At 39.5% G+C, this 17869-nt stretch overlaps 1 protein-coding gene across 4 annotated transcripts in view; it reads left to right on the forward strand.

Annotated features, from left to right (window-relative positions):
* Positions 1–15996, forward strand: part of pnpla6 (patatin-like phospholipase domain containing 6) — a 34650-nt gene extending 18654 nt beyond the window's left edge. For 2 of the 4 annotated variants that reach the window (XM_079850689.1, XM_079850692.1), the window contains exons 16-34: positions 765–970; positions 1131–1262; positions 1917–2040; positions 2152–2341; positions 2542–2691; positions 3340–3403; positions 3493–3661; positions 4348–4530; positions 4613–4731; positions 5311–5467; positions 5592–5708; positions 5884–5953; positions 10543–10659; positions 11843–11991; positions 12185–12337; positions 12988–13104; positions 13200–13287; positions 13397–13569; positions 13691–15996. In XM_079850689.1, coding sequence (XP_079706815.1) covers positions 765–970; positions 1131–1262; positions 1917–2040; positions 2152–2341; positions 2542–2691; positions 3340–3403; positions 3493–3661; positions 4348–4530; positions 4613–4731; positions 5311–5467; positions 5592–5708; positions 5884–5953; positions 10543–10659; positions 11843–11991; positions 12185–12337; positions 12988–13104; positions 13200–13287; positions 13397–13569; positions 13691–13771 — 2559 coding nt within the window. In that variant the 3' untranslated portion in view covers positions 13772–15996. Of the gene's footprint in view, positions 1–764; positions 971–1130; positions 1263–1916; positions 2041–2151; positions 2342–2541; positions 2692–3339; positions 3404–3492; positions 3662–4347; positions 4531–4612; positions 4732–5310; positions 5468–5591; positions 5709–5883; positions 5954–7788; positions 7906–10542; positions 10660–11842; positions 11992–12184; positions 12338–12987; positions 13105–13199; positions 13288–13396; positions 13570–13690 lie in introns of all 4 variants that reach the window. The other 2 variants (XM_079850690.1, XM_079850691.1) reach the window with 2 other exon arrangements.
* Positions 15997–17869: the final 1873 nt, after the last annotated feature.

Below are 17869 nucleotides of genomic sequence, written 5' to 3' on the forward strand. Positions count from 1 at the left end.
TGAGAAATAAAGTCGCAATTCTGAGAAATAAAGTCGCAATTGCGAGATATGAAGTCAGAATTGTGAGAAATAAAGTCGCAATTCTGAGAAATAAAGTCGCAATTGCGAGATATAAAGTCGCAATTCTGAGAAATAAAGTCGCAATTGAGAGATATAAAGGCAGAATTGCACGATATAAAGTCGCAATTGCGTGTTATAAAGTCAGAATTGTGAGATATAAACTATTCTGAGGTAAAAAAAAAAGAAAAAAAAGTCCATCTTTTTTTTCCTTAGAATTGGACTTTATATCTCACAATTGTGTTTATATCTCACAATTCTGAGAAACGATGTCAGAATTGCGAGATATAAACTCGCAATTGCGTGTTATAAAGTAAGAATTGCGTGATATAAAGTCGCAATTGCGAGAATTTTTTTTATATCTGCGAGACTTTATATCTCGCAATTCTGACTTTATAACACACAATTGCGACTTTATTTCACGCAATTCTGACTTTATATCTCGCAATTTTGAGAAATAAAGTCAGAATTGCGAGATGTAAACTCGCAATTGTGAGATAAAAAGTCGCAATTATTATTATTATCTTTTTTTTCTGTGGCGGAAACAAGCTTCCATAATTAACACTTGCTAAATATGATCTGATGTACATAAAAATCATATTTGGACTGAACAGTTGATTGGTCAGCTTTATTTAGTTCCACATTATCACTCCATGTATTCTCAGTTTCTCCTTTGTGATCCTGTTTGTTCCTCTTCTCTTCTTTAGGATGTGAGTCTGCATTTTGTCCTCTCTGGCTGTCTTCACGTCTTTCAGAAGATGATCGACAAGCAGGAAGCAGTGTGTCTGTTCGTGACCCAGCCGGGTGAGATGGTAGGTCAGCTGGCGGTACTCACAGGAGAGCCGCTCATCTTCACCATCAAGGCTGAGCGTGACTGCACCTTCCTCAAGATCTCCAAATCCGACTTCTATGAGTGAGTGTTTCCATACAGTCCTGCTGCTGATTTGACTCTTGTCAGTCTATCGAATGGCACTCTAGCCATTGCAGATCTGGGAGAACTTTATTTTACAGTCCTGTTCTGCATGTACATTGTATGTACTTAATATTGTCTGTGTTTGTGCTGCCCCCTGTAGGATCATGCGTGAGCAGCCTAGTGTTGTCCTCAGTGCAGCTCACACCGTGGCTATCCGCATGTCCCCGTTTGTGCGACAGATGGATTTTGCCATCGACTGGATGGCTGTTGAAGCTGGACGGGCCCTTTATCGGTACCATCACTCTCTCCTAATTATTATTATTATTTTTTAAACTGACCTGAACTGAACTGTTGTCAAGTTCAGTATCATTTTTTTTTTTAGCTGACAACAATCACAGTGAATAGTGAAAATGTACTTTGTAATTTGTTTTATTAATTAATTAAGTTATTGATTTGATAATTCAACTTTTTAATCTTCAGGGGTCCTTGCCCTGAAAAACGTTGAAGACCGTTTTTTTAAATAATATCTTAATCCGCAATCAGATTTTTTATGCAAGCATGCAGAAATTTGATATTTTTTTTCTAAAATGTAATTTATTCCTGTGATGCATAGCTGGCTTTAAGCATCATTACTCCAGTCTTCAGTGTCACATGATCCTTAAGAAATCATTCTAATATGATTTGCTGCTCAATAAACATTTCTTATTATTGTCAATGTTGAAAACAGTTGTGCTGCTTAATATATTTGTGGAAACCGTGATGCATTTGTAGGATTCTTTGATTAATAGAAATTTCAAAAGAACAGCATTTATTTGAAATGGAAACCTTTTGAAACATAAATGTCTTTATAAATGTCACTTTTGATCGATTTAATGCATCTCTACTAAATTAAAGTATTAATTTCATTGGGAAAAAAATCGGTCATTAAATTTGCTGTGTTCTGTAGGCAGGACGATCAGTCTGACTGCACCTATATTGTGCTGAATGGACGACTGCGTTCCGTCATTCGAAAAGCCAATGGGAAGAAGGAGCTAGTCGGAGAGTACGGACGAGGAGATCTCATCGGAGTTGTGAGTCTAGAGCTCTGACATGAACCCTAGTTTTAGGGTCTTCGCTAGTCTAAACTGGATTTAGGATTGCTAAATTATGGCTAACCCTAAGTTTTGTATATTTCCTCGCAGGTGGAGGCTTTGACACGGCAGCCTCGTGCCACCACGGTCCATGCCGTCAGAGATACTGAGCTGGTGAAGCTTCCAGAAGGAACCCTCAACAATATTAAGAGAAGATACCCACAGGTGGTGACGCGCTTAATCCATCTGCTGGGGCAGAAGATTTTGGGAAACCTCCAACAGCCCCGTGGACCTTTCTCAAGTACGTTTAGCCCAAAAACCAAACGTTAATCAGTCAACTCGCTTCAAAAGCGTCAGTAAAGTTGACCTTAGAGAAGAAACATCATCTTAGGAGAGAAAAGGAGAGGAGTTCTAGTCAGGTCATAATTTTAGATAAAACGAGTAAGCCAATGAACATGAAGCAGAACTTTTTTGTGTTTAAAGTGTCTTTCCTTTCTCTAGGCACTGCGCTGGGTCTGCCAAGCATGGCGTCCAGTCCGGACGTCACTAACCCAGCCAGTAATCTCTCCACGGTGGCCGTGCTTCCTGTTTGTGATGATGTGCCAGTCAATGCCTTCAATTTGGAGCTTAGCCACGCTCTCAGCGCCATAGGTACACTAAAGCAGTTATTGACATTTAAAGCCCATGATCTAGACACATAATCTAAAGGCACCAATATGCTCACAGCAAAGTTATTTTTAGTTTTTCACTTAGGGGTAAACTTTTCACTTAGCAGCGGTATACTGTTAGCGAATATCCCGACGCCACCCACACTGCTGAGAGTGACGTTTAGGTGAATATGCAAATATGTGCTTCGCGCTTTCTTCTCAGTTCGTCACTCCAGTCGAGTCATGTCACCTTTATATATAGCACTTTATACAATAGATTGCTTTAAAGCAAGCAGTTTTACAGTATTGAACATGAAAAACAGGGTTAGTGCCACTTTCGATTAGAATTAAAGCTTTAATTTCTACTATAAAGAAGCTCTCCAGTGTGTTCATGTCTGACTTCAACGGAGTGAACAAAATAAATGAACTAGAGAAGATTTCCATGTCAAAGACGTTGGAGCCCCAAAGCACACCTACCTATTTCATAATCACCACAGACCAATGGTGGTTCCAAGGTGTTTACCAGTTGGCGAACCTTTTTAAACTCCTGAAACTCTCAAACTTCGTTTTGGCCTTATTTTGTGTGAAATGACATTCTTCGACTTCGCTTGAAGTATATCTGGGCCTTAACACATTCTCATTCTTCAATCAGGACCAACCCTGCTGCTAACCAGTGAAATCATCAGAGAGAGACTTGGCGCTTCTGCTTTGGACAGGTATATAAATGCGAGATCAGAACGTCTCATTCTCATATCTCATTCGTTCTCATATCTCATTGTAATCTGAAATGCGTCTCTTTCTCTAGTATCCATGAGTACAGGTTGTCAGGTTGGTTGGCTCAGCAGGAGGACATCAATCGTATAGTGCTGTATCAGACCGACAGCGGTATGACCCCATGGACTCAACGCTGCATCCGACAAGCTGACTGCATCCTCATTGTGGGGCTTGGAGACCAAGAACCTGCACTTGGAGAGGTATTTGTCGAATCTTGTGTTCGAATTCATGTGAATGTGTGAGGTGTAGTGGTTGAAGATCAGAGCTGGTAACTCAATGTCGTTGGTTCAAACCTCACAACAAGGAAAGATTCTTTTAACCTGTCACCTCGAGCAACCAACTTCAGGTTGTGCAACTTGGCATATTTGATATACCACCAACATGTCATTTTTGTCAGACTCGTCTGTCTAGAAAGCATATTTTGTTTGAATGTACTGCTTTAAATGCCACTAGGCAACGTTTTTACTCAGAAAGTTCACTAATGGATGTTTTCAAAAACATTTCACCAGGAATAATCATACTTTTTTAATCAAATATTGAAATGAAGAATCTTATTTAATGTTTGTTATGATGAAGAGGGGGTTGTTAGTTGTTGTTTTTAATTATTACTGTATGTTACTACTATTTGTTTCTTTTAAAATATATTGATCTTGCCTTGAAAATAGCCATAGATGCTGTTATGGCAATAAAAACAAACCACAAAAAGGTGTGGTCACTAGGGGTGTAACAGGAATTGTGAATTTAATCAATTTGCTGTCTACCCAAAGATTCACACCCCTAGCGGGGTCACAGAGTTGTGTTCGAATAGCTTCAAACATGGATTATCCAATCAGAAGTTAGATTCAAACTTGATGGTAAAAGGTTGTGTTTTGATTCACCTTCTCAGTTGGAGCAGATGTTGGAGAACACAGCCGTACGGGCACTGAAGCAGTTAGTTCTGTTGCATCGCGAGGATGGGCCGGGTCCTTCGAGAACCGTTGAATGGCTGAACATGCGAAGCTGGTGTTCTGGACACCTTCACCTGAAGTGTCCCCGTAGAGTCTTCTCACGAAGAAGCCCCTCTAAACTGGTAAAAAAAACCACATGTTTAGCTTTCTGTTGATTTACAGAACAAAGATTTTTAGTAACCCTTGTGTTGTTGTGTTAAACAGAGAGAGGTATATGAAAAGGTTTTTGAGAAGACTGCGGACAGACACAGTGATTTCTCCCGGCTGGCCAGAGTGCTCACAGGAAACAGCATCGCCCTCGTGCTGGGCGGAGGAGGAGCCCGGTGAGCCACATCAAGCAATCGTTATACTGTCATTTACATGCAGACCTGAAAAATGGACTAAAACGTTTATTTTATTCACTTATTTTCAAATTTGTCTTTGTCAGTGTTACTTTAGTCATACTTATATTCTATTATAGTTTTTTTATACTTGGAATTAGCTTTAATCTTTATATTTTCAATTTTTTTAAATGTAGTTTAACTTTTAGTTAGTGTTATGTTCTTTTGTCATTTTCAGCTTTTATTCAGTTTTTATTCAGTTATTCAATTATTTCAGTTTTATTTCCATTTGATCATTTTAGTGCTTCAACTTAAACAACATTTCTCATTTTTTTTCTTGAGTTTTTTCATTTCAGTTATATTTCAATGAACAAAAATGTTTTTAGTTTTAGTTAATGATAATAACCCTGGTTTTTGGGTAACACTTTAGAATAAAATAAATACTGTACCAAATGTATTGCTCATTGTTAGTTTGAGTTAGTACATTAATAACAGTTAATACTTTAACTAATGTTAACAAATGAGACCTTATCTTAAAGTGTTACCGTTTTAAAATGGTCAACGTTATGTTCAATCTTGCAGGGGCTGCTCTCACGTTGGTTTAATCAAAGCCATGGAGGACACGGGAATTCCCATCGACATAGTGGGAGGAACCTCCATTGGCTCTTTCATCGGTGCTCTGTACGCAGAGGAGAGAAATGCTGTTCGGGTCAAGCAGAGGGCGAGAGAGTGGTCCAAGGTAACGTCAACTCTATCTGCCCCCTCACACCTTGCTTTGAGAAATCAGAGAAGATATAAGATCTTGAGTTATCAATCACTAAAATCTTTTTTTAGTTTGTTTAATCCATTTCTCTTGCCCTCAGGCCATGAACTCTGTGTTTAAAACGGTACTGGATCTTACTTATCCAATCACGTCCATGTTCTCTGGCTCTGCCTTCAACACCAGCATATCCAAAGTCTTTGAGGACAAACAAATCGAGGTGAGAGGTCACCACAGCTCTTTTAGAGTGCATCGCTTTCAGAAATCTTACCCAATGTTTCTGCAGAGCAATTTAATTGCTCTGTATTATTACTTAATTGTTTAATCTTCAAAATAGGGTGATTATCATATGCATGACAACTTTAACAGTGTGTTTTTCGTGCTTGTATTTGAAGGACTTGTGGCTGCCTTACTTCAACGTGACCACAGACATCACAGCTTCTGCTATGCGTGTTCATAAAGATGGTGAGTGACGACTGAACTGTGTCCTCTTTACTTTCAGCTTTAATGTGGGGTTCCACAGGGTTCCATGTTAGGGGCATTTGACTTCTTGAATATACAAAATATTTTAAGAATTTTTAATCATATAATGATTTAATAATATATGAATTTAATAATTAAATAATCTTGGCTAATGACAATGTCAAAAATATTGATGGAAAAAGTTTTTTTTTTTTTTTTAAACTTTACAGCAGTGATAAATTGAACACTATTAAAACTTAACTTTTCAAATGTTTACTGTTAGTGTTAACATTACCTTGACAGAAATATGGGATGTTCAGGCTGTCTGGTTATGAATTTGTAATGATCTGCATGCATTAGGAAAGAGGAGTTGTTGCATGTGGGTTGTGCAATTTGCTGAAAGGTCTGAAGTAACAGATTGTTTCTAAGAAAAATCTAGAAAATGCCCATTTCATTTTGCCTGTTAACTTGCATTTACACAAGTGAGATATTAATGCAGCGATTAATTTCCCTCACTGTGTTTGTCCAATGCATAATCACTAATATGCATTTTGGGATTGACCAATGGCATGCATTATCTCTAAATTCTGGGTTTGGTCCACAAATCAGGGTAAACAAGTATTAAACAGATATTATAATATAATATAAACATACTGTAATATAAGTTCTTTCACTCTGGATAAATCAGTTAATGTTCATGTTAACATCACTGACTACAGTTTTGAGCTGTAAAATGCTGGATTTGGGGACCTTATAATGGTCATGTGATCACCCCGTTTGCCCAAATGGATTATGGGTTAGAATTTGCATGTCTTACTAACTGCAAGGACAAAGCTTGTCTCTGTTTTCTTTCCCACTCCATCCCTTCTGTCCTACCTTCCGTCTTAACCTGCTTTTGTCATAGAAACGGCTAATCTCACATTCATTCTCGTCCTTTTCACACATCTTGATCTCACTGTTTTCTTTCTATTATATTCTAAATGCCCATCATGTCAAAGTAAACACCATTAGCTGTTGTAGAAGGTAAAACCCCTGTTAGTGGTGTCTGTAGGATCCAGAACGCATTACCACTTGCTTCCCCCTGCTCTGTTAATGTCGTTTCCTCTTCATTCTGCTGTTGTAGCATTGCTTAGGCGCTTCTAATTCTCACACTGCACAAATAAGGAATTACAAGTCCAAACACTCACTTTACTGCTATATTTTGCCTTCACTCAGCTGTGGATGTTGGTCAGGTTGTCTTCTTATATTCAAGCAGTAAATAATTGAATACCAGGCCACCTGTCTTTCACCTTTGTGTCAGTGGTTATAAATCAAGTGACCCTCAAGAAACACAAATCACACTGTTGTAGTTTTGTTAAGAGGTTCACAACAAGACAAGTCAACATGATCATATCTTTAGTTTCACGTCCTGTGTGCTATAATACTTATAACAGCCTGCATATCTCTCACTCTCACCTTATTTGTCCTCTTCCACCTCTTCTGCCTCCTTCTCTAATCTGTTTTATTTGTCCATGTTGGCATGGCTTAGATTGTCATCTCTAATAAATGCAATTTTAGCTTTCAGCTTTCTTTCCCTCTTTTGTTAGGAAACCACACAGTTATGTTACGATCTACTTTCAAGTTTTGTTTTTCTTGTTTATACTGATTAGAATAAGATGTCCGATTGGCATAGCCAGATCTCAACATGATGTCCATGAAACTACGGAGAGTTATCTGAGAATTTTGGGTTCCCCTCTCATTCTCACTCATCTGTTTCCTGTTGTTTACTGTCCCTCCCTCCTCTGTCTCTCTCCACGTCTTGTCCAGTTTTGATTTACTCTCCATCTTCATTTTGCCAGGCTGTGTTTGGCGCTATGTTAGAGCCAGTGCCTCCTATACCCCTTATCTGCCTCCTCTCTGCGACCCCAAGGACGGCCACCTCCTCGTGGATGGTTGCTATGTTAACAATGTCCCAGGTCAGGATTCTGCCCCCTTTCCCCCCCTCCACCAACTTCCAGAAGCCTAAAGGAGGTTATAAAAAAAACAATATCCCTGCGACAACCAACCACTCAGTTACCCTTTGCTTTTTATTGTCTCTTGTACTGTTTAAAAAAAAAATTAACCCCCTGCTTACATTGGGAACCCATGGCTTGGAAGGAACATAGGATAGTATTCAATGAGAGAAAGAATAGAGGAGAGAGACTGTGCTTTCAAAATCACGATAGACATTACATTTGGCTGAATCTTTGGAAAAACTCAGGTCTCATTGTATCCCAGTCAAAAGAAAAAAGAAATGAATAAATAAAGTAAAGCCTATTTTTTTTTTTTTTTTTTTTTTGCATTGTGGGATTCTTTTTTATAGCAATCAAGCACAATTATCCCACATGTTCTCATGACCATAGTGTTTCCGGATGTTTTATGTAATTTCCATTATTGTTATTAGATTTTCATTACTGTAATACAGTTTTTTCTGTATGTAATGTTTTTTCCTTGTGCTTAATTGTCATGAGTAGTACAAAATGGGCTTAATGGTAGTGGAATATAGGCTTCATTTTTAGGATGAAATATGACCCTCATATATTTTCAGTTTCATAAGATTCAGCCATTCACTCTCAGAACCACTAGGTGCACAATTTCCCTTTTTCTTTTCAATCCCACTCTTCCCTGTGTAGCTCTTTTGTAAAGAACACTTATTTTTACACACATAGACTCCCGATGTACGGTTACAAATGTGCATATATTGGTTATTTTTACAGCAGCATTTTTTTAACATTTACATTAATAGGTTAACAGTAAGCTTCTGGAGAATATGGCACTGTTAAATTCAGAATGATTTTTGCTGGGGTTGTCATTCACTGAGATATTAATAAGGTAGTATATTAATAAGGTCTCAAGATAGTTGGTGAATATTGTTTAACGGTCTCTAGTGTCAGTTGCTCTAGCTAAACCACTGCATGATTATATTGATTTGCATTAAGCTACAACCAGCATTAATGCTGAGATGGGACTTTTGATGTTGACGAGGTTAATGATGGCTTTTTCTTTTTGGTTTTTGTCTGCCTCCTGTAGATACTTGTGTCATAGTTTTCCTGCTCAGGCTGATGTATCTTCCCCATGCACTTCTATCATGCACACATCACATGCACTCGTCCCGTCTACCTTGAGCTTGGCTGTCATCAGCACACCAAACACACTTTGTGCATGTTGTTGCATGTTTATCTATTGCAGGCCGCTATTCTACATGTATAAAGTATTTATGAGGTCAAGGGTCACTGGGAGGTCTTGTTCTGGATCCTACAGCACTGCTAGCTACATAGGCTAACCTATTGGGAATTTTTAGGAGATTCCTCAACACCGCCCCCCCCCCACCCCACCAAATTTCAACCGAGGGGGCCCAGAAACACCCGGCTCCGGGAGTGCCGGCACTTTTTTCCCCACTTCACTGGGAATGTCACAATTTTAAACAGACAGATCTTTTTATGTTGTTTCACTTTTATCAATGGGCACTCTTTTTGCTTTAAAGTAGTTCACCCCAAAATTAAAAATCTGTCATTATCTACTTTATCAAACATGAAGGTGAGTAAATAGAGTTCTGAAGTGATGACGCATTTTTTGTAGGCCAGCCAAGAAGTTCACCCTGGTTTTTCCATTGGCTTTTGGATTTTTGCAGAAAATATGCTTTGTAACTCAACAAAAGTTCATGATTATTACACGATTTGTTCATCTTGATTAATGAACACAACTTTTATGAATTGTGAAGCCTCAATACAATCGGCAGAAATAAAAATTTAAATGTAGGCTTCAATGTCATTACCATTAAGCTTCTTGCAATTCTTTCAGTCTTTATTTAAAAAAAAAAAATCCCTGAAAGTTTTACCTCAAAAGCATGATTCTAAACACAATGAGGCTGTGAAAGCAGACGTAGATGAGTTTGCAAAACATTGGCTTCAGGACGATGGAATTGAACTTGCTAAAATGCTAATTCATTTCTGGGTTTTGGCCTATAAAAAGGCATCGCTCTATAGTGACAGAATTTAAAATTTGGGGTGAACTATCCCACATGCTGAATGCACTTGCCTCTCTCAATTTATCTCTCTCCTTCCAACCCATGTCACTGTCACGCCTCTCCTAACACCTGCTGGTACCAGTCTGGTACTGCAGGCGGGAACAGGCTGGCATTGCCCAATATGTTTACTGACTTGTCTTTTAACTCTGTCTCCTCAAGCCTCTCTGCCCTAAAAAGACATCATTATTGTCATGGAATAATTTAAGATGAAAATAAGCTAATTAATTGGTAGAATATTGCAATTAAAAACAGAATCAATGACAAATTGAACATTTTTGTTCGAAACAAAGGCAGAGTTGAAAGATAAGTCAGCCTTACCTCATGGGTGTTTACTCTACTTCTGTCAAGGTCGGGTTCACTGTATGAGGTAGGCCAAACTAAACCACCGCACACCGTCCTTGGGGTGACCATCACTGTATCTCCCTGCTGGTCTGTGCGCTACTAACCAAAAATGTGACTTCAGGGTCACCTCCAAACGCTGCTGGGGCATTACGCATACGTTCTTTAGACGTTATTAAGAGGTTATTGTCCCCTCCCGGTGTGGTAGGCTCCCTGTGGCGCTATGTCAGGGCGAGCATGACCCTTTCCGGGTACCTGCCACCCCTCTGCGACCCTAAAGATGGGAACCTGCTCATGGATGGAGGATACATCAACAACCTGCCAGGCAAGTACGCCCCAGAGAGAGGGCCACTGGGGCTAGAAACACAATCTGGGTTCATTTTTGGCTTTAAAGAGCTATGTGGCTCTAAGTAAGTATAATGTGATTTTCTTTGCAATTTTGAGGGTAGAATGAGTGGTTTTGCTTTATCCATTTGAACTCGGAATATGTGTCTATTTTAATTTGCTAATTGGTCAATTTGGCATCTGGGAGATTTCCAGTACATTTTAAATTGTTTTTGTATTTTGGACGAACAGTTTATGAATTGTTCAGAGACAAATGGATAAAGTTTTGCAGGGATTGGGTGGTGTGGACAAAGATGGTCAGCTGTTTGACCTCTAGTCTTCACCAGCCTATTAAAAACTTGAAATTTGATCAGATTGTAAATGTCAGTCATTGTAAGTTGATGATGTTGTCTGGTGTATGATTGGGCTTTAAATGTGATTATAAATATTTGATGTCTCTTCTTTACAATATAAGTGCAATTTAATACATTTAAATGAAAAAAGAAAAGAATAGAAAAATGGCCCTAAACATCACCAGACAGCAACAGCGTAAAGTCCTTGAGTTTGCAGTGCAACATATTAGGAAGAAAGACTAAGTTCATGTAGTTCAGATGTTGCATTTCAACTTGGGGCATTGTAATTAAAGGGAAAAAGACAAGATTTTGCATGTGACATTCCATGTTATAATTTGATCTGATATATTTCGGAGCAATCGAGCAGTTTGCACTGCCAAAGACAAAATTATTCCCTGCATGAAGATCACCTGTGTTTTATCCCTCTGAACATATAAACCTAATTGGAAAGATCAATATTTTGTAATGCACAACTTACTTTTTAATTGGGTCATCATTGATTGTCTTTTTCCATTCTTTGTTTCTCTTGAACACCTGCAAGGCTGTTTCACCACAATTCTCATGCAGCGAAAGCTTTTAGAAATCATTTAGTTTTAAAAATGTCTTACTTTTGAACATAGATGTTTATCCGGTCATATTCCTGATGAAAATGTCAGCTTTCCAATTTTGGGTTTGGTGAAACAGTGTTGATTGGTGATCAGTTATTACTTGAAGGATTTTGTCTGAAATATTAACAGTACTTTGATTCTTCCTGCTACCTTGTGGACGTCTGTCTTTGTGTGTGTGCGTGTGCATTTGTTTGCATTCAACTGGCATTGTAACGCCCTGCAGCGGACATAGCTCGTAATATGGGCACAAAAACAGTCATCGCCATTGATGTGGGCAGCCAGGATGAGACTGATCTCTGTAACTACGGTGACAGTCTTTCTGGCTGGTGGCTGCTATGGAAACGAATCAACCCGTGGGCCGAGAAAGTGAAGGTGAGTCAATATTGTTGGATGTTAAATGTAAAAAATGTGTCCAATACCGATAGCCGATTACTCAGAATGATATCTACTGATACTGATTTTGTTTAGGGAAAAAAAACCCTCTCCAAATGAATGCTGTAAACTATACAGGGAACCCTCTCATTTGGTACATTACTGTAATAATAGAGGTTCCTCTGTCTTTCAGGTGCCTGACATGGCGGAAATCCAGTCCCGTTTGGCCTACGTATCCTGTGTACGACAGCTGGAACTTGTCAAGAAGAGTGCATACTGCGAGTACATTCGCCCACCCATTGACCGCTTTAAGACTATGGACTTTGGGAAATTTGATGAAATCTATGTAAGAACTCAAAAGCCTAATGGCGTGTTCACACCAAACGCGAATTTAATTATTTGCGCGAGTAGATTACATACAAAGTCAATGCAAAGGCGCGAATGACGCGAATTGAGCGACGCGTTTGCCGCGAAAGCTCGATAATCGCCTCAATCGCGTCTTCCGCGCAAGTTGAAAAATTTCAACTCGAGCGGAAAATTCGCGTGAAGACGGTGAAATTCACCGAGTTGAGTGCGCCTCTGGATGGTGCTGTGAACCCAGACACGTCGGCGTTTGGCTTCCCTCCGTATTTGGGACTTCCACAACAAGTACAGAGCAGCAATATCATTTATTTCAGACATGACGGAAAAATTATGGCAGAAAGAAATTGTGTTGTTGTTGATGATGATGACACACTCCTTTTCGCGGGATGTTTTTATTCGCGAGTGACGCGAAAAACAAGAAAAACATCCCGCGAGTAATCTAGAGCGAGTAACGCGATGCGAAAATACACTTCGCGTTTGGTGTGAACACACCATAAGTTATTATATGTCGTCATGATACTGTATAGTTAATAATAGCAGTAGAGTATTTATTATAGTGTGCATATAGCTGTTATTCCGAGTAGTAAATGACCTCCCACAACGGCATAATGAACGTTTTCCGTCGTCTTTCAGGATGTGGGTTACCAGCATGGTAAACTGGTGTTTACAGAGTGGGCTCGTGGGGACATCATTGATAACATGCTGAAAGACCATCGCTCAGCGGACTATAATGACAGCAAGAAGACCGATGTGAGTTTTCTTAGTACTCATTTAAACAAGCCATCATTCAATCACCCTTTTTTGACTATTAACATCATTCTCTTGTGATTGGCTGTTTGTTTCAGTCGTGTACGTGTCCTAGTGCAGACTTCACTGATCTAGCTGAAATTGTGTCCAGGATTGAGCCAGTGCAAAGCTACGTAGGAGCTGATGGTCAGTTACCCAAAGAACATTTTTTTTCAGCTACTCTTGACAGAGTTAGTATTATATAATGTACTTGCTGTACATTGTACTTCTGGTTAACTGATGTTTTTGTGTCTAGCAGAGGAGTCTGACTATGCGACAGAGTACGAGGAGGATGGGATGGACACAGTGAGAGAGGAGGAGGGTGAGGGTGAGGGTGAGGGTGAGGGTGAGGAAGAAGAAGAAGAGGAGGCTGAAGACCCCGAGGACCAGTCTCCTGGAGAATGGGGACCAAATGGGATCTTCACAACAGTAAGTGTTATATATATATATATATATATATATATATATATATATATATATATATAAGTTAACCCACAGTTAACACAGTAACTAACCTCATAACCGGTGAAATTAAAAATATTTTGTGTAGGATGAAGAGAAGACGGTGCGTCAGAGGAAGTACATCACAAGGGACCTCAACATGGACTTCTCTGGAGTGTCAGATTCCTGAAAAGGGAGTAATGCAGGGTCCAGAGGTCCAAGGGCACTGGAAAGAGAAGCAGAGACTCGCCAGTGGCTGAGGAGTGTAAAGATAGATACAGAAGAAAAGACTTCTGAATTAATAAGATTGTGGGGAATTCACCAAAGATACTGTGATTTTGACCCATTAACACTACAATAACCACAACTTGTCACCAAAACTGTGACTCCTCTATTATCGTTATCTTTTTGCCTTTGAATTTATTTTTTTTCGGCTCAAGACTCTGCAACAACAGGGTCCAGGAACTGTGAGGCAGAGGAATCACTTCTTGAGAAACTGTGCCACTGAAATTAGGGGCTCTATATCTTTTGAGATGTTTTGGTATTTTACATCTTAAATGTCTAAAAGGGAGTTTCATGAGAGTGATGTCTACAGTGGGAGCCAGTGTACCACTATACTTAAGTTCTGGTCTGTTTCCAGACTATGCCAGTTCATTTGAGAGTGTGTAGTGTGCCTGGTTAGTGAATTTTATTTAATTTTATTTAATTTAATGACATTTTTTGTTAGGGTGTGTTTGTGTGTGTGTGTACGATCACAACCTGAACATTCATTGGCAACTTCTCCCATAAAATGCCATCTAGACTGAGAATGGTTTTCCCAGGATGCATTGTTAAAGGTGGCATAAAAGATGGCATATGTTCAGAAAGACTTCAGAGGGAGTGATGATGCTTCCTGGAGTCTTATCATTTCCATTACAACGATCAGATTGTAATGGTAGATTAGTTTTGATGGTATTTGATGCAAGGTTGCCATGCTTGTGAGTGTGAAGTGAGTGTGGCAAAGAGTGAGGAAGTGAGTGTGGAAGGGAGAGCGGCAAGAGAGTGAGGAAGTAAGAGCGGCATAGTGAGGAAGTGAGTTTGGAAGTGAGAGCGGCAGAGTGAGGAAGTGAGAGCGGCAGAGAGTGTGGAAGTAAGAGCGTGAGAGTGGCAGAGAGAGTGAGGAAGTGAGAGCGGCAGTGAGGAAGTGAGTGTGGAAGTGAGAGCGGCAGAGAGTGAGGAAGTGAGTGTGGAAGTGAGAGCGGCAGAGAGTGAGGAAGTGAGTGTGGAAGTGAGAGCGGCAGAGAGTGAGGAAGTGAGTGTGGAAGTAAGAGCGTGAGAGTGGCAGAGAGTGAGGAAGTGAGTGTGGAAGTGAGAGTGGCAGAGAGAGTGGCAGAGAGAGTGAGGAAGTGAGTGAGGAAGTGAGTGAGGAAGTGAGTGAGGAAGTGAGTGAGGAAGTGAGTGAGGAAGTGAGTGAGGAAGTGAGTGAGGAAGTGAGTGAGGAAGTGAGTGAGGAAGTGAGTGAGGAAGTGAGAGCGGCAGAGAGAGTGAGGAAGTGAGAGCGGCAGAGAGTGAGGAAGTGAGTGTGGAAGTGAGAGCGGCAGAGAGTGAGGAAGTGAGAGCGGCAGAGAGTGAGGAAGTGAGAGCGGCAGAGAGTGAGGAAGTGAGTGTGGAAGTGAGAGCGGCAGAGAGTGAGGAAGTGAGTGTGGAAGTAAGAGCGTGAGAGCGGCAGAGAGTGAGGAAGTGAGTGTGGAAGTAAGAGCGTGAGAGCGGCAGAGAGTGAGGAAGTGAGAGTGGCAGAGAGAGTGAGGAAGTGAGTGAGGAAGTGAGAGCGGCAGAGAGAGTGAGGAAGTGAGTGTGGAAGTGAGAGCGGCAGAGAGTGAGGAAGTGAACAGGGAAGAGAGTGAAAGATGAGTGACAGTGAGGAAGCGTGTGAGAAAGTGAACACAGAAGGCAGGGAGCTTTTATGAGGAGTTTCATATGCTGCGTTCATGCCCTGTCATTATTACTGTAGGCTCAAGGTGACAACACGTGACGTTCTATCCGGAGCTGTTCACGTCCTCGGACTGGGAATTATTCGTTTTTATGGTGACACTATCAAGACCTAAATTAATCTGCAGGGGTCAGGTGGTACAATACAAGTAGGAGCTCTGAGAAAAGTCCCATTTTACAAGCTGTAATTACGAGCTCTACAAGGATGTGAATGCTTTTCACAAGTTGAAACCTTGAAGTTACGGTAATTTCAACATGGTGTGAACGCACCTATAATGCCAAAAATATCTCATGTGGATTTGAATGGGTGTTTGTCTTTTTACAGTGTTTTTTCAGCCTTTCAGAAATGCAGAGCTACTTGTGCTTCAGGTAGATGAGGTGGTTGCCTTATTTTGTTATTGCACATTCACAAAGCAAAAAAAAGAAAAAGAGAGAAAATGAACAAAATGGATACCTGTAATATTATACCAGACATGAAGATGTAAGGAGTTTAAATTGTCACATTGCTGAATGAGTGCTAGGAATGCAGTATCTAGTACTGGACCAGATTTTCCTTGCACTCCAAAGCCAAATATCATCCTTACCATATTCACCAACCCAAATGTTGTCCATAATCAATGTATATTTCCCTGAAACCTCACTAAGATGTACAAATTCCTTAATCCTTGATGCTTTTGCTTTGTTTCAGTCTTTTATGCTGAGACATCTTAGTTTTATATGTTCATGAGAACTGAAAGGATTGCCAACTACTATTTAATTTATTTATGTTACCACTGGCTTTTTTAAAACAGCTTTTTAAAACACTTTAGAGTTTGTAGAGAATAACAGTAAACATTTTATTTAGCTTGATTAGCATTTTTGCACTGATGATAATGAAGAAAAAAAATGATGAATGTCTAATATGAGAGGCTGTTTAGGGTCAGACAGGTCACATATGCGACCACTTCAAGCCTCAGAAATAAAGACTGAATAATGAAATAATGATTAATAAAATCTTATTTAATGCCATGCTGACTAAGTCCCTTTTTTAAAAAAAATAAGATGTAATGTTCCTGAGTGATTATTCATGTCTTTTTGAATTGTAAAGCAACTTTATGCGTGGGGAAGTATATTTATATAAACCCTTTTCTATTACATTCTTGTCAAAGTATAGATTTAGCTGCTGCTTTTTTTTAACAGCACTGTTGATTGTCATCATAGAGGTTTATTCACATCAACAAACCTGAGGAAAGGAATAAAAATCTCCTTCGACATGTTTCATCTTTTTTTATCAGTCAAGAGATGAGTGTTCGTCGTGTTTGTGAGATCACAACCTGTTGAAATTAGTAAAGATAACATTCATATTACCTAAAGGCAGGTGAGTGTTTGTGTTTGGGTGGTCCTGGTGGTAAACCCTAAAATGTGGACGAGTAAAACAGCTTATAAATCAAAGAATTATGTTTTCTGAAAATGTAAAAATGCGTATTTAAGGGGGTATAGAGGATAAAATACACTACGGGGCAGCTGAATGCTTGAATCTGATTGATTGACGAACGTTCTGAGATGTGTAATTATTTTCAGGGAAACGCGCGGCTAAAGTAGTTCCCGGCAGGTCTTGACCGCATTACAGATCCATATCACTTCGCCAAACGTCCTTGCAGCTTACAACAGCAAAAGAACCAAAACCCAAGCAAATACATATAGTGATTTTTTGTCACAAAATTACATTTTCTTATATACAGCTCTTATACACCTTATATCCAACTCTTCACTTAAACGCGCGCACATACAGTACGGACTATACTCGCACAGTAACGTATTGTGAGTTCTGCTCTGAGGATTTTATCAGTGGCCTAATAGTTTTGCATCTTAAAAGCTATACATTTCTCACAACAACACTTTAAATACCCGAGCTCGGTACAGCAGGATGGATTCTGATTGGCTGTCGATGTTTTTATCGTTCATCAGCTGGATAAAATCATTCTGAAAGTGATTCCACGATATCGTTTCTCTGTGCCGTGTTCGTTATAGCTGTGGTGTGAACTCTGCTATTCTTTAATATTGAGAAAGATTTTTAGAACCATTTCTTTATCGTTATCGTCCTTTTAACAGGCATAATTAGTCCTACACACGAGCGTTTAAGGACAAAAATCTGACAAATGTCTTGAAATACAACATTTGAACAATGTATTGTGTGCGGTAATTGTAGTAAGAGGAATAATTGACGACGGGCAATATGATTATTAGAACAATGTACACTGCAATATGGCTCCTCGGGTGTGCATTTAATTATTCAGCGGCCCGTTGTCAATTATTCCTTAATTTACAACTAATTTAAGAA

The sequence above is a fragment of the Squalius cephalus genome, assembly GCF_949319135.1.
Source record: "Squalius cephalus genome assembly, chromosome: 2".
Lineage (NCBI taxonomy): Eukaryota > Metazoa > Chordata > Actinopteri > Cypriniformes > Leuciscidae > Squalius > Squalius cephalus.